This window comes from Anguilla anguilla, chromosome 6 (genome assembly GCF_013347855.1).
Source record: "Anguilla anguilla isolate fAngAng1 chromosome 6, fAngAng1.pri, whole genome shotgun sequence".
NCBI classification, from domain to species: Eukaryota; Metazoa; Chordata; class Actinopteri; order Anguilliformes; family Anguillidae; genus Anguilla; species Anguilla anguilla.
The window spans coordinates 30,939,692-30,957,375 of NC_049206.1; the positions used below are offsets into that span (position 1 = coordinate 30,939,692).

At 38.3% G+C, this 17,684-nt stretch overlaps 1 protein-coding gene across 4 annotated transcripts in view; it reads right to left on the reverse strand.

The window, feature by feature from the left end:
- The window catches only part of lpin1 (lipin 1), a 115,132-nt gene that overhangs the window by 67,527 nt on the left and 29,921 nt on the right, over positions 1-17,684 (reverse strand). For 3 of the 4 annotated variants that reach the window (XM_035422540.1, XM_035422536.1, XM_035422538.1), the window contains exons 2-3: positions 1,780-1,980; positions 1,203-1,298 (exon numbers count right to left, since the gene is read on the reverse strand). In XM_035422540.1, coding sequence (XP_035278431.1) covers positions 1,203-1,298; positions 1,780-1,980 — 297 coding nt within the window. Of the gene's footprint in view, positions 1-1,202; positions 1,299-1,779; positions 1,981-11,239; positions 11,478-17,684 lie in introns of those variants that run through there. The other variant, XM_035422539.1, reaches the window with a different exon arrangement.

Here is a 17,684-nt window from a genome sequence, read left to right on the forward strand (position 1 = left end):
AGTTTAGTGTGTCTGGTATTACTGTATTGTAGAATGTTTGAAAATTAATTAAAGTAGTACCTCTATAACATGCTAATTTACAAACCGTTTGTATCCCTTTCTTGTGTTTTCTGGACTTTACATATGTAAATAAGAAATGTTGTCATGGTTCTGTTTCTGTCTCTGTTTTTCCCTGTTGGGCCGCCAGATGGCGGCACTTCTGTTTTGTGTCCTGCTCGTTCCCCTGTTGGTTAATTGTATTATTGCTTTCAATTATTTTATTATTGTCTCGTTATTTAATCATTGTTCCCAGCTGTCTCGTTATTTAATCATCATCCCCACCTGCCTCTCGTTTTCCCTTCCCTCTCATTTGATTATGTATTGAGTTCACCTGTGTCTTGTCTATTTAAGTTCTTTGTCCCCTTGACTCGGGTGCTGGTTCCTTGTGTTTCTGAATGTGTTTGTTTCTGACCTATATGTTTCTACTACGCCTGTGTATTTCTGCCTGTTCGTTCCTGCCTGGTTTCTCTCCTGCCCGTGTTCTGCTGTGTGTGTTTTCTGTTTTTGTGTTTTTTGGAAGTGCCCTGCATGGCCTTTTGATTTCTCTGGTTTTTGTTCCCTGTTGTGTTCCCTGTTGTTAAGTAAAGTATTTGTTAATTTCCCCTTTTTGAGTTCGTGTTTTTTTTTTACTCTGCGTTTGGGTCCTACCTACCCGATCTGTGACAAATGTTACATCAAAAAACATTGCTACATCGTTATTCAGCGCAACTGTACTGCAGTGGTGTAATAAGTTAAGAAATAATTTTGTGAAAGCCTGGCTTCCACTCCGTAAACCTCTTCCGGTGGGAGTACAATATTTGGTCATTATATTGGACTTTTCTTTCCACACCACAATATCCCAGGCAGCTCCCACCATGTAAGGTTGGATCAGGGATGTGCAAAATCCAATAAATTGTTCTTATAAAATACAAAAACCTGCCAACAATTATATCTTACAATTTTGATCAAAATGGTGCTTTGCTGGTGGCAGAGGGGCATTTACCAACAAAACAAAAAAGAGTGCAATCTGTGTGGAAACATATTAAATAAATGCAGACAAATACACATTTCAAATAAATGTAGTTGATAATACTGCCCATCCCTGAACTGGGTTGTCTCTAGTAAACACAGATCAGTGATCATGCCATAAAAAGACCCTGCAAGGATGGTCTTGAATGACACACCTGATCATTCTCGGTCTCCATCACAAAGAAGGCCTCTCCATTCTCCCCAAGCTTCATGTGCAAACTCACAGGCTCCCCGTTGATCTCTATGTCCACCTGTTCAGGTGACAGGGAAGTTTAAAGAGCATCAGTACATGAAAATATTCCTGAGCACTGCTCAGTATTAAGTCACAGTATTTACTGCACACAACCATCAGTATGCAAGATTCTTGAAGATCTGTTAAAATTATTTATATTGTCAAACCAAACACCATCCCAGATTCATTTTGGCATTTGGACATAACTTTGACTCAAAATTAAATAAAATAATAGTTTTCCCATAAACACAGTTTGGCAGGGAAAATAAAATGTGTCTCTGTAGAACACCTACATTTGTTTATTTCAAGTCAAAAATCAATTGAAATCAGTCCGAAGTGTTTAAATAAATAATGGGAAGAGTGATACCATTTCTAGCAACAACAAGCATTCATCTGGACTTCAGTTTAACTTCACCATATATCAACTAGATGAATACTGAATTTAAGATCATTTCATTTTCATTCATTAATGGGAATAGAGACCTGGCTGTTGACCTTACCACTTTTTCACGTGACCTCAGTACACCCATCTTCCCAAAACGCACATGGAAGGGGGAGCACTGAAGGGTCCCATCTGGCTGTCGGACCACAATGATGTCAATGCATCCCGACAGGGTGGCAGGGTTCAGGCCCCTGTACAGCTCCTTCACCTGCACAAACACCTGTCCTGCCAGCTGCCCCACGTAATTCATGGTCTGTGTCTGTGGGAGGTAAGGAGACATATGAGAAAATGCCTTTATGAAGCAGTCAGCAGGGAAGGGGTTAACTAGAGTCTCCACATGTATGATAATTGCCATTTAATGCAATAATTTCAGGCCCTCTCCAATGTACAATCAATAATGTACAATAATTCTGACATTTCACATAATGTACATTTTACTCTTTTTTTTTAAAACGATTTTTCTTCTTTGTTTTTAATTCCCAGTCATATGTTCATATCAGCATTCTTTCCTGCAAAGTCCACTATTAATTTGTGAGAGTTCAGACAAGAATGTGTTCTCCTCAGAAGCACATGATGTCAGCTGCCTCTTCCTCACACCTCAGTTTACAAGCCAGGTTCATGCAGACATGAGATTGAAGGAGATACTTGATTTTCAGCTTAACAGATGGATTCCCGAGGTGACATTACAGCCAATCATGCATTGCTCTGCAGGGCTGCCAACCATTGGAGTGTTATTACAATTACATCAATGTCTGTAGTTAGTATGTATTAATATGAGTAGTATTCATGTTTACAGTATATGACCATTTTTTAAAAATACAAAACTTTTAGGAGCCTGGGATCATTTATAATTTTATATCAGGCACAACTCTGGTTAAGGTAGGGGTGCACAAATCCATTTCAAAGGACTTGTGTGAATGCTTGTTGCAACCAACTATTCTGGATTAATTTTATAAACAGCTGTATAACTCAATGCTAGCTGACTCCAACACTGGACCATAGTAAAACATTTTCACAAATGATAGGTACACACTGCAACAATGTAACTATACACAGATATTTGTAGCCTCGCTTCCTGTCCACGGGACTGACCTTCCTCCGAGCCACATTCATAATTAACAGCCCTGGTCAACCAAGGCATAATGAAGTGCCTGTCCCCTTCCTCTTGTGACCCTGCAACAAACTCTATGCTTGATCAATTAGGCACCAATTTGGGGCAGGAACTCCCCCATTGAAAAGAAAATGGAGAATCTGATTTAATACACCTTAAACATTAAATTGGCAGTAAATTTTTTGATTGACAGCTCCAATACAATGAGCCAATCAAATGTTCCCCAGATAACATGTGTAAATTGTGTATATTTTATGGCATATTTCCTCATTTTCATTAGAAGTGTATCTGTTTATTTGTTAAAATAATTGATATGTGTCATACAGTAGTTTCTGAGAAAACTGCACTTACATTTCTAATCCTGAGTGACATCAGTGCGTGTCAGTACATGTTGAAACTGATTTATGGTAGATATGGTCGGTTTTCCTTTATGGCAGATGTTAGAACCATTTTAGCTAATTGACTAAGCAGCCTATTGGTGTGTCCCAATACTTTTCGCTCCTCACCTCCTTTCCTCCACTCCACCACTACCACTTGTCTCCTTCTTGGAAGTATGAGGACAAAAGGAGGGGAGGAGGTGAGTGGAGAAAAGGAGGGAATTAGGAGGCATGAAGACAACTGGGACAGCTTATCTGCTTTCCGTCATCAAAGTCGACATAGACTGTAGATGAAATAATCGTATCATAAGCACTATTTTTTGCCGAGCCCATATAGTCCCATAGCATGTAAGTTTTAAGTAGCCCAGCAATGCTGACTTTGGGACAGAATTGAGGCAGATCTGGCCCAAAGTCGATGGCTATCTGGGTAGCTTGCCCTTCTGTAGCTAGCTAGCTACACTACAGTCTATAAAACACACACGTTATGCACAACAATACTTAGCTAGCCCCCTGGTGGGGAGCTAACTTGAACAGACGCTGTTTTACAAAATGCTTTATAAATCTCTCTGACATTCACCTTTCTTTCATTCAGCTAGTCATGGGCTTCTCCAGTATAACAGACAAATTTCCATATGAGAATAAATTAATACTAATTTCTAATTTTATAAATGTCTCTATAGAAAAAGTGCAAAGTTATAAAAGATAATTCATATTCTTCAATCACTTGTGATTATCATCAGATCACGTGGAATAAATGGTTTGGTGGAATTAATGTTTAATTTCATTGTTTTACTGAATGACATGATGTTGTTTCTCTGAATGACATTCAGACATTTTGGTAAATCATTTATTGTGACATAGTATTATCTAAATTGAATAACATCTAGATGCAAGCACTTAAAAAATCCCAGATAAAAAATTAAATGCCATTTTACTCCCTTCAGCTGCATGTGAGGGTTGAGTAAATATAGGAGGGTGATCCGTGTGACCAACTTGCTTCCTTCTGCATTAACTAAAATTAAAGAAAAGATTAATACGTTGTTTTAAATATAACTTGGCTCTTAACCCTGAAATCCAATAAACATGCTAATTCTAATTTAACTATTTCACTAATTCTGTAGCCATAATGCCACACACAGAACTGCACAATTTAGCAAAATAATCCTGTACTATCAAAACTCTTCCAACGCTTTTGCATTGCACTTCTTAATAATTGTCATTCATATTCGTAGATGAATGTGTGTGTGTGTGGTGTGCAAGTTTGTGTGTAATTGGGAGAGAGAAGAGTGTATCTCTGCGCATAATGTGTGTGTGTCTGTGTATGAGTATATGAGTGTGTGGGGCTGCTGGGTAACTCACTCAGTAAAAGCACCACTAGTGACGCATGAGTGAGCACCACAGTCTCGGACTGCTCTTCTGTTTTTCCTTACATACCGCACTAATGCATGAGCATCACGGTCATCGAATATGCGCTTTCAACCACAATTTCTGACCCTATTTACTGATGTCTTTCCCATAGATCTAAATGCAGATGTCACTTTAGTCACTGTTCCTATTGAAACACTAGCCAGTTAAACAGTCTCTGTGTTGAAGCTCCCACCATCCGTGCTCCAATAACGAACCCTCTTTCAAAGTCACTTAGACAGAGCATGACAGGATGTTAATTGCTTAATTGTATCATGCAGTACGCCTGTATGGAAGCATCTGCATTCATTATGTTTCCCCACTCATTTACCCTGTAATTTGTCCCCCGTCTGTATGTCTGAAAGTGTTTAAGTGGTACCCAATAAGAAATATCACAATGCAAAGGAACCAAATATTGACCAGAGTGGTCTAGGCAGGGGCAGCAGGCTGTGTAATCACACTGCCACCAGCTCTTCTCTTCCACAGACATCTTCCTCTTCTTCATTGGATTTTATGCGCCTGCTCTTCCACATTTGTCATGTAAGTTCCTATGCAAGTGTCATCATATTTGAATACTTGGACACTGTCCCGCCATTCTACCTTTGAGCAAGGTAATTAACCTGCATTGCTTCAGTAATATATCCAACTGTATGAATGAATGCTATGCAACTGCTATGTAAAAAGTTGTGTAGGTCACTATGGATAAGAGCATTTGCTAAATGCCAGTAATGAAATGTAATTTCATAAATTTCAGAATGCATACAATTGATATTGCTACAAATATGTCAGTGTGAAATGGCATCAAATAAGGCATTTTTTAATATGAAAAAATTAAGGATTGCCACTTTAAGTCACGTCGAGAAGTTGGTATGACATCACAAAAACATATCTGCCCTTGTGGTTCACCCCTTTCTGGGGTAAAGGCAGTGATGGGAGTATGGTTTCATGAATCCTATGATGGGTAGAGTTACAATGATATGTCAATTTCCAACTTTTTAAAATCAAAATAGCTTACTCTCCATAGTAAAATGATTGGTCCATATCACTGAGCTAAGGAATCCCATTTTGGGTTCCATGACACCTGGCTCTCCCATCACTAGCTAAGGCATCAAACCCCCTGCCTCCCCCCTCCCAGCTGGTTTAGTCTAAGCTTGGGTGGGAAACTGGAACTGTGGCCATGAGCATTTCACCTGAATTGTTTCAGCCCCACAGGATGAAATGAGTGCCAGAGGTAAGTACTGCAGGCAATTTAATTCCTAATTTCTGTAAGAGTATTTATTCTCGAATGAATAAAACCCATTTCCAACTGAGGGAACCTAAAACCTAGCATTTATATATGAAATATGAATGTTCCTTTCATCATAAAAACAAATATATTTTTCAGTTTTAATTTCCTTATAAACTTTATATATACGGATATGTTTGTGGGCAATCCACAATGCAAATAAGTTAAAACAGGAAATATTTTTTCATTTTCCAAACCAATAACAAGTTTCTTAGAAAGTTCTCACTTGTAAAGAATAAGGTTTTGGTGATCCTGAAATGCAATATATTCACTACACTCAATTTGTGCATGCGGCATCTGACCATTGCATTTATCCTGTAGCCTCATGGTAAAGGACACCCTCATCATGCCCTGAAACACAGCACTTAGCCCACTGGAAACCCTAGTCCTGTTTCTTCATTCTTGTCAGGGATGACCAGTCATTAGAACGCCACAGCAATTTTACAGCTCCGCCCATCAAATGGCTTGGTCAGTTGATGCCAGGATTTGTTCAGATGTTAAAATAGGGATCCCAAGGACAGAGGATGTGATCATAGGCACCCCTAAAGATATCTGATATTGTACTGAGGTACAAGCTGGATTCTGGAACACGGATAGGGTTACAGTCTTAAGTTAGAGGGAGGGGGGTGAGCTTGGGCCTCTTCACATGATCAGTGGCAGACCTTGGAGAAGGCACATAAGGTATTCAGCTGTTGCAAATTACAGTCATAACTTGGACATGATTCCAACATTAATGCCCTTTAAGCTGGAGAGAATAGGGAAAGCTAGCCAGTATGAGGACTTTAAAATGACCTGTTTTATGTGAGCAGCAGACAGTAATAGAGAGGATGAAAGCATTTTAATGACTTGCCTCTTCTGGTATTTGTTGGTAGAAAGAAAATCCTGACGTGTCCAAGGGAACAGGCCCTTACTTCAGCATTAAACATTTGAATGCACAACACTTTTCCTGTTATAATGCAATGGTGGAAGCTCAATGAATGTAAATTGTTTGCCATGTACACAGTGAGGACATGACTTGAGGCATGAAACACTCATTAAATAAGTGGAAGATGAAAATGAAACTGAAAGTATACTCTAAAGACTCTCAATTTATCAGATATGGTCAGAATAAAGGAACAACGCATTCAAGCATTCAACATTAGACAAGGCCTACATTAATTCCATAAACAATTAGGTCAGTTCAAGGATAATTAAAATAAAATAAAAACAGTTTCTAAAAATGGTTGACTGAAATCAATTGATCAAAACTTAAATTCTGTTCAGAGCTCCAAAATTACTTCACACAACCAAAAAGTATTCTGGAGTTGAGATTCAGACTTTCTTGCTGCATTGGGATTTACTGCACTCAGACTGAACCTGTAGTGAGGTTGAGGAGTGACTAAAATACAGTGATTTGTGTCTCCATGAGGTTAACAGCTAATTAATTAATTCCATGCGCCAAAACAGAATTATTTAGCTTATTTTGTGACCACCGTGACAACCACTACTAGAATCTTGTCTAGGGTTGCAAAATTCCGGGAATGTTCAAGGATGGAAACTTTCCATGGGAATTAACGGGAATTTATGGGAATTAATTGGAATTAATTGAAATTAATGGGAATTAATGGGAAATAACGGGAATAAAAGGGAAATATAGCCCTATTTGCTCAGGCTGCATTTACCATGTCATATGCTGATAGAAACAAACCCTTTACCATATCATAAGCAGACATAATTGCAAACATTCTCTATGACCCCCCTCCAAAAAAAAAAGACTTTTCTCTTAACACCTAAAATAAAACCCTAAAAACAGTATTTCGAGTGTTGTTTTAGAATTCTATTTATGAAGTGCGAGTTTTTAGAAAAAGTCAAGGAATGACAGACATGTGGAATAAACATTAACAAAATACATCCCATTTTACTGCGCAAGGGGTCAGTAACGAGCAGTATACTATGGGTAGTGCCAAGTGACGTCGGCAGCACACTACGTGACCAAAGACAGAAAGTTTTGAAGAGAAGCTAACTGCTTGTCCAAAATGACCAATATTTATACGATGTCTCCATGCTGCTTCACAGCGATAAAAATATCCTACTTATCAGACGGTGTTAATTTCGTCAATGAAAAATATTCGTTACAACCCCTTTTTCCATGACGAAAACAAAACATAACAAAATAACAATTCAGAATAGGCCTTAGGGTTTAAAGTGAACAACTCACTTATAAAATAAATGTTTTACAATAAAGAATGAATGGAAATAGATTAATTAAAACTCATCAATTATCATGTTCAATCATGTACATTACATGGTAACAGCTAGCTAGCAGAAGGTGTTAACAAAACTGTGTACTTTGATTTGGCTACTATCTGCCGGTTAACTGAAATATCATAAAAAATATAAAATATATTCACTCCAGTAATATAATCAAAACTTATATAACCAAAATATTTTGAGCACTAATACTTACATAGCAATGATGAAATCTGTTTTCAATAGATAGAGACAGAGACAGAGTAAATCAATGATATATTTCTATCCGCTTCTGTCTTACACCAGAAAACGATGTCAGCTAGGTCTATCAGCAAACATATGGCTTAGCTATGCCCAGACGTCCTCAATAATAATAGTATTTTCCAAGAAATTATGAAAAATCGTTAACAACGTTTCGTAAGGTGCAGCGTATTTTACTGCTACTACAGAGTGAATGCGTAAGTGAATGTGATGATAACAAACCTTCAATTATGCTGACCAATGAAATGCTATTCCAAAAGCAAAATTAGACACGTTATACATTGTTAGAATGATTATACTCTCACCTACTGAATAAATGGATTGTCAATCAAGCCAGACTACAATCAAGACAGACTACTACTAAAAAGGGCGACAACGCCATAAACAACACATGTGGTATTACGCACAGCTATTTTGGAAGGTACCCAGGCAAATGCGCCCCCTCTAGAACCGTTTGTCCGTTCTGGGCTACTGTAGAAACATGGCGGTGTAACATGGCGGCCTCCGAGGAAGAGGACCCGTTCCGTATGTAGATATAAAGGGCTCATTCTAAGGTAACGAAAACACAATGATTCTTATTTTCATGGGATTATACACTAATTAAAGCATACTTATGAGTATTATATTCCATTTCTGCCAAGTCCGTTCCACTAGATGCCACTAAATTCTACACATTGCACCTTTAAAGGGATGCTGGCAAATTATCAGTACATGTAATGGAAGAGTACGCTGCTGAATGCAGTCCATGGTTACAATTCAATTAAATGGGAATCCTTTTAACCAAAACATGCCATAAGACCTAGTATTGCTTTTTTAGGTGTATTCCCCCCCAAATAAGTTCACTATTAAAAGGTAAGATTTTTATATTGAAATTATGCAAAATTCTCAAAATTCCCGAGCTTTACTTCCCTTCCAATATTTCCGGAAATTTACCGGAAATATTCCTACCCTTTGCAACCCTAATCTTGTCACACCATGAACCTTTATAAGGCAATAAACCTAAACAACCAGTTTCCAAGTCACTGTTTTAAAAAGAGAAATAAAAATAACCGGTCTACCACTAGAGTAGCAGTTGATTATGTAACGTTATTGGGCACACACTGGCACAGTCGATAAGCTTTACAACTGGGATATAGGAGTGCAGCAGCTATGTATTGACAATGGTTAAAAGAAATCAACTTGCCATTTTCCCAACATGCTTAGTTTTCCTGTCCCTCAGAGTGCCCGATCAACCGTATGGCCTTAACGAGCCCTCCAAACATACATGACTGGTGTGGCAACACAGTTGTGACCATGTACAAGTGGATGCTGGTTAAACGTGTGTCATGTACTACAGTTTCAGACAAATAAGGTCACCACTGCTTTTACCAAAATAAATGTCTGTGTAATAAATATAGATCAATCAAACAAACAATTTAAAATGAACAATGAAATTAATCTCCTACCTAATGCTGACAGTCAAATAGTTCAAATGATGTCATTAAAAGATGCCCTGTCCAGCTGAATCACAGTGCCAGGGTTCACTTTTCACTAACGCAAGGTTTTGTGAAGTTTGTCTGGGTAACAGAACTCAAAGAACCTTAATTTGTGCAGGAAGTATTGGTAAAAACAAGTTGCATCCTTAATCTATAGTGTACATCAATAGCAGAGAGCATCACTATAATATATCTAATATAAGTATGCATATTTTAGATTTTAATTAAATGTTTAATTAAACAAAATTTTGTAATTTTGAAATTAGTCCATCATAACTGATTGTGACACGCTGGTGTTGCTTACTTGCTTAGGCAATACATCACCTCATTAGACAGAGTGATGAGTGGTTACAGGTGATACATTTTATCTACCAAATTCCAATAGACTGCGAAAATGGAAATACACACACTAAGGAACTAACTTTATCATGAGGAAAACACTTTTATCACTGGTAAACTGAGGACGTCTTCATACCTTCCAATGTGTTACCAATGTAAATTTATAATCTCGAAGACATTATAGCCTAGCACAGACCAACACTACCCAGGCATACCATGCGAGACCGGCATACGATGAGAGACCATGAATCATGGGTTCTTGCAAATAAGGTAATATCATAATACCCTATCTTTGTTATTGTTCTCGTCTTGCCTGTTCGGTTACAGAGGACGAATGTCTGACAGTGATACATTTTTGACTGCCCACTATTATCAGTACTGCTCTTGCAGAGTCTACCGTACAGCAGCATACTCACGCACCGGCACAGTGCGCCGGCACTGACAGCAGAGGGGAGATTCGTAAACATGTATCCGAAATGAAAACAACGTTGCCTAAGCATCTTTACTCAAAGGCATATCCAGCGCACTAAGGCATGATTACAATATTACTTCGATTTAAATAGACTTAAATGTGTGGTCTTTCTCTGCAGCATCGATTAGGAGCAAATGTGTCTGATTGTGAGGTTTTAGAAGCCAATCCGAATTCCATAAAACGATTCCATGAGAAAGTAAGCCATTTCTGCTTTTGCCATTCTGACATTACCGTCGCTCTTAATCTAAAGTAAAGCAGAACAATAACCAGCTATTTTATGACTGAGGGAGGATGGTTATACTCGGGGTCAACATATTTCCCAGCAACAATGACAGCTATTGCAAATTGGTAGCTTGGTAGCTAGCTTGCAGCAGCTCACTTTTATTCTCATTTTCGAGCATTTCACCAATAGCACACACACACACATTTATATATTACTCCAGCTACATACATATTTACGATTATGATTCCTAAGTTACATATGGGTGATCAACACTTGCGCAGTTAGCTCCTTAGCAGCAGAAATATTCTATAAATTATTGCATCAACATAGGCAATTACGTACCTCTTCACAGTCTCGCAGCAGTGCATATACTGCGACAAGGGTGTAGCGCGATTTTCACTCAATTCCGAAACCAAAACATTGCGCGGTGGTAGCTAATTAAATAGCTAGTGTTTTGCAGATAGGGTTTATGCATTTTACGCAACCCATCATCTGACCGAATCTGATACTTGAAGCCTGCTAAAAATGCTTTCTACTGACTGACCCTCATAAGTCCGCTTCAATGTGACATCACATGCAGTAAACGCCACCCAGCCGCCCAATCAGAAGGTAGATGCAAATTTACCACTAACAGAATACAATGAAACACTTCCTATTTTAAATGCAAATAAAATAGACCACGATGTATGAAACATAACATTAATATTATGTGCTACTGCATCAGTTTTTGATAACTGTAACTGTAGTAATGTTGGTGACTTTTTATTATTTTGAGCGTTATTATTTCAGAAGGGGCGGAGGTAGATATACTTTCCAGACTTGGAGTCTCAGGAACTGTAACATGAGTAAGGCGAAACCTGATTACCATCCATGTACAAAATTTGAAAGAAAGCCTTGGGTAGACTGGTGCTGTGAGGTGACTGAACTGACGAATCGCTGCGCTCCGCTGGTGACGTTCGATGTCTGCAGAATACATTCCATAACCCGTATACCTCTCGAAATTACTACGTGTCAATGCGCTGAGGAAGTGTGGGGTTTTCAAAACTAAACGGTTTATTTTATGATATATATTTAATTTAAAAATTACCAGAAATATGCTTGCAATTTGTAATATTTTAAAACTTTCTAGTTTGAAACAAGTATTCGTGTTTTGTCACCTCACTGACCCCTGATGCGTTTGCGTCCCTAATTTAAGCACCAGCAGCCTATGAAATGCATATCCAACTACACATTTATCTCTAACACATAGGCTGTTTTCTTGACTATTCATAGTCAAAGAGATTACTATATTTCGAACAAGCTCAGTGTTCCACAACCAGAAATAGTATGATTTATTTCACCATGACAGCAATGAAAAAGAAAATTAAGACTAATCTAGACTACTAGTCCCACAGTAAAATCTGGCCAGTCACTTTGATAGTCTCTTGTCGTATTCTCCTACGTGTATAAATACAAATTACCTTTCATTTTAGAATAGCCTTCTAAGAGGAAATGTCATCCCTAAGGTATCTCATCCACAATCCAATGCCTCTGAATCCTGGCATATGGATTGAATAGAAGATTAAATGTTGAAAAAAAATTAAAGGGATCCATAAAAACCTGTCTTTTAACCTGTTGCTGGTATTTTTGGCTTGATTTGAAATTTTCACTTGAATTATAATATTAAAATATATTTAATCCATTTATAAAATTAATATTGTATGAAAGACCTATGTAATAAAGTGTTTTATTTTATAACTTCGCATTTATGACAATCAGAATAATCATCTAAACCACCGTGCAGTTTTAAAATAGTTTTTAAACAACAGTCCTATAGATTTTCATCATTTTATCATTTGGAAATTAGAAAGAAAAGTAGCAGTTGTCAAAGGTCTGTGCTGATACAACCTTGAAGGAGGGCAGGTTGATGTTAGTTGTTGGGGCTGATCAATTTTCTTTCCTGTCTTTTGAGGCTTTTGGCAAATGCAAACATTTCACATTAAACATAGTTTTTTGTGATTCATTTGTGATAAATTAAGTTTTTACACCAGGAGGTTTAATTAATACGTTTTATTATGCATGCAACCTTCACTGGAAATTACCACATGAAATTAAAAACATCCTAAAACAAGTATTAGATTGTATGGTAGTGTATCAAATATTTAAATCATATTTTCTATAACACTACACTGAATTACACATGTACATTGCACCATAGTTTTGTGATATATCCCTCCCAAACATACTGTGTCTATAAGCCCACATTCAATACTATACCATTTAACACCACGCAACCCACCACAGTACTTTCCACGAGTAATCAACCACACATAAGAAACTTTCATGCTTGTTCTTCACAAAGCCATGCTCCTTCATTACACAAAACGTAATGGAAAACTCAACCATGACAGATAGGTATAGCTATGATTTCCAGAAACAAACACTTCAAGATGTCATCTTTTCAACTTGGTAAAAACAGGGACAGGATAACAATACAGAAGTGACAGAAGCAGTTGTATTCTGGGACATAACTTAGCTATTCTCATGATGAGCCTATAACTAGGCTAACACTAACAACAATTAAAAATGTCCATTTAAATCTTATGTGTAGCAATACGATCGAAAACCGTAGCTAACATGTTAGTGGGTATTTAAAACACCATCCATTTATCCATGCTAGAATGGCTAAGTTAGATCCCTTGCTAAATAGCTGCAATATTAACTAATGTTAGACTAGCTAGCTACTTAGTCAACAGCAAGCACGCTCTTAGTCTTATTCATAAAATGAATGAAACACACACTTATATTTTACCTAGCTATTTTTTGAGCAAAGCCAGACCAATTTGAAAAAAATTTAAAACACAAAACAAATTTTGACAGGGAATTTCATTGTTCATTGTTAGTGCTAGCTGGCCATATCAAATTAGACAGCTAGCTGAGTTAGCTAGCAAGACATAACATGCTAGCTAACTCAGATCCTACTGGACAAAGATCCTACTAAAAAGGTAAGGTTTGTCACTCCAGCTGTAATTATCTAGCAAACAGATTGCAAAGACAATAAGGTACCTAATCTTAGACTAAAAGAACTGGCTAGCTATGTGGTTTCCCCTTGCTTTACTGGATCCGACACATTAGCACAGTGCTAGTCACTCTTGTCTCTTTAGACCAAGCTCCATCACAATTCCATTCAGAAGTTAAAAAATGGATGAATAAGGAGCCATTTAAAAATTATGTGGGAGTGGTTTATCACAAAAATTCTCACAACTTTTGGATGCAATATATCTGATCATCATGAAACTTGACAAATACTTTGACCATGTCACACCCAGGCTGCATGCAAAATTTCATCAATGGGTGGTGCTACTGCATGGACAAAATGTGAAAATGCCCATAACTCATGAACCGAATGACCAAATCACTTTTTAGACAGTGTCTTGGTTAAAGGACAGACCGTGGCCACCATCAGCAAATTGGATTTTAGCATGCATTAGACAAACTCTCTGTGGTCCAATCATCTTGGTACTACTGGGAAGCTTCTAGTAGTTGGAAAAATATTTCAGTATTTCTAGATAATCCTCCTTCCTCATGGTGCCATCTATTTTCTGAAGTGCACCAGTCAATTTTCCAGTAGCCTCGCGAGCCCGTCTCTTTTTTCACTTCATTCAACAAAGCCTTGACGTTCTAGGCGTAAACGAAGGAGGCAACCTTCCCGGGATAGTTATATTTTCCCAACCAATCAGAGTGTTTTGGCCAGACATGGTCTGAAACGTGCTCCGGAAGACATTACCGGAGGCCAACTTTTCCACGGACCCGCATCACTATTTGGGGAAAATGATTGTATTGATTGTAGCGGGCAAACAATCAAAACCATTGCTTATTCTGCCCATTTTTCTGGGTATTTATTTGATAGCAGACTACAAACCATAGGCCACGCTTGAAAAATTAAACTTTTGCCAAATCCGGTAGGCAAGCAAGCAAGTACATCTCTGTTCGATAAAAGCAAATCCAAACATACGCGCTGAAGGTCCTTCAACGAAGTCACGCCATGTATTCGGCAAGTGTGATATAGTGTGATTATAACAGAATTAAAATGTTCTTCGAATTTGTCCATAATTCTGATCATAGCAGATAATTTAGCTCGATAGCCTTGTCCGTTTCACTGGTGTGTTTCAGTTGGGACTTAGATTGCAGCACACACGGAACAGACGGAGTGTCGGGCGGCGGGGGGGGGGAGTTAACCAATAGGGAAACTGCCGCTCCCAGCAGCAGAGGCTCCTTCCTTTTGCCCCAGAAAGTACATGCGTTCGTCCAGACTACTTTTCCAGCAAAACACCCCGACAACATGATGATGCGCCCCCCATGCTTCACAGTTGGGATGGTGTTCTTTGAACTAAAAGCCTGATAACAGTTAAATTTTTGTGCACTGCAAGTCATTCCAGCCATGAGGAGCACTATATCCAAATACAGTTTTACCCAGTTCAAAATAGACCTGCGGCACCTGGAGACCAGTCCTGAGAACAAATCTGATAGACTCACTCTCCATTCAATAAGAGATAAAAATATAAGGAGGTAGCTTTTGGGGAAGTGCTTTATTTAAAAACAGGACCCAATGTTGTTCTCTTCTCTGTGCACACAATGGTGAGTATAGTACCTATCTCCAGTGATATAACGTAGGGCTGAAGGATAGATGGAGTCTAAAGGCTTTAAGGTGGAAGCAGCAGTATGTTTATATATTATATCTCCATAATCAAATACTGGAAGGAATGTTGCCTTAACAATCCTCCTTCTACTGTCAAATGAAAAAGAAAATTTATTTCTGCAAAGGAAACCAAGTCTCACTTGTAGTTTTTAAATTAATTTATCAATATAAGTCTTAAAAGTCAGGTTTACATCAATCCAGATACCCAGATATTTATAGTGTGAGACTAAATATGGGCACCATTGAGTGTGCACATATGTAGCTCAATAAAATCTGTCTTTTTAAATCTGGTAAATAACATGTATTTAGTTTGAGATCTAAAAGGGCCTTCTGCAAGGCAGATTAGGTTATTTTACTGCTGTTTTTTGTTGTGTTTTGTTTGTTGTGCGTATGTTGGTCGGGAATAGCAAATTCCCTGACCTTGGAGTTTTACGTTATTAAAACTTTATTTTATGAGACTAATTTAACAAACTAACTACATAACATAGAGTAGCGTGTCCCAATAACAGGTATTAACCTTTGTAAAATGGTAGTACTGCTAACCTCTATGTTGCAGAATTATCATTTCGTCTTGTTAGAAGCATATAATATAATTCACCATATTATGAAAATTACTATTTCACTTAGCCTGTTTAAAAATTCATTATCACGACCAATAAATGTATTTCCTTCTTTTCCAAACCATTGTCGTATCCGTGTTATTTTTTAGCGCAAGTCCACATAGTAGTACGGTTTTCGTTTTTTTCTTCTTCATTGATTTCGTTTCGCAGCAAAATCAAGAAGAAGCGAAGCAAACCATTCCGTTAACTTAGTGTTGAAATTGAACAAACTAATGTCTGCTAGCTTTCGTTTGATGCGATATTGGTGTAATAATGAGGTGCATTGTACCCAGTTGTTATAATGCCCCGTTAAACTTGGCTTGAAAGCACATTTTCATAGTTTTCCACACAATGCAACTTTGCGGCAGACATGGCTGGATGTAATCAGATGCCCCAACATAACAGCCGAAGAAGTTCGCAAATGAGGACTAACCCCGTGGTCACACGGGGCGACATAGGCGAGAGACAAGCGACCGGCGACCGTTCATTTTCAATGAGAGTTGGCGATTTACAGCAACAAGAGACAAGCGGCCGTTGCAAAGCGAAGTAGGCGGGGCGAAAATAGACTAGAGGTCTGTTTTATGCAAATACCCAGTGATGCGACACGGCGACTATCAATGGAAGTGAAGGCAGCGTGACAGATGTTGCTGATACAAATGTGTAATCGTATCTAGCCTACTTCTTTAGTTCTGTAACCTGGTAACCACAAGCCAGGAACGCCCAAAAACGACAAGCGACAACGGTTTATCTCCCTCCTGTGTCGCCCCATGTGACCGTAGGGTAAGAGTATGCAGCGACCACTTTCAAGCAACCAACTACCAAGGCGACCGTCTGAAGCCTGGAGCTGTACCCACCGTTTTCCCATCGTTGGTCGAACCGCTCGAGGTAGGTACTAGGTACTAAGCGGGCTGGCTAACGCTATCGCATCTGTCTGTGATACATAGGATGTCTACCACCAGTTGCCATTTGTCCTGGGAATAGCCTGTGGTTCCTCCATCTCGGCCCGCTCCTGACTCGCTCTAGTACGATCAGCCTGCAAATTAGCCAGCTCTTCTTCTGTGTATTCCGGCTCGAATTGATAGGGTACAATGATCCCATGATCAAAAACAAAATCTCCTTCATCCTCAAACATTTTTCGGTTTTGCTAGCTAGTAGTCATACAACACTATTTCTACGACCAACCTAATGTTATTGTCTGCAGGTACGCCCACATCAGAAGTCGCGCAATGATTTGCATCCTTGGGTTCAACACTAAACTGCCTGGGTCCACGTCCTGCATTTGTAAAGGAAAACAACAAAACAGCATAAAATATTAACATAATGATATAGCTAATCGAAAAATTAAGGGCGACACATTCATTAGAAGGACAATATCAGTCATGAGAAGCAGAAGTGTTATAAAGTGAAATTCCCCTTTATTGTTAAATATAGACCCACTAGTCTGGCTTTAACAACTTTGGGACTAAACTGGCACTCGTGTTAGTTAATAACACTAAAAGTAACTTAAACA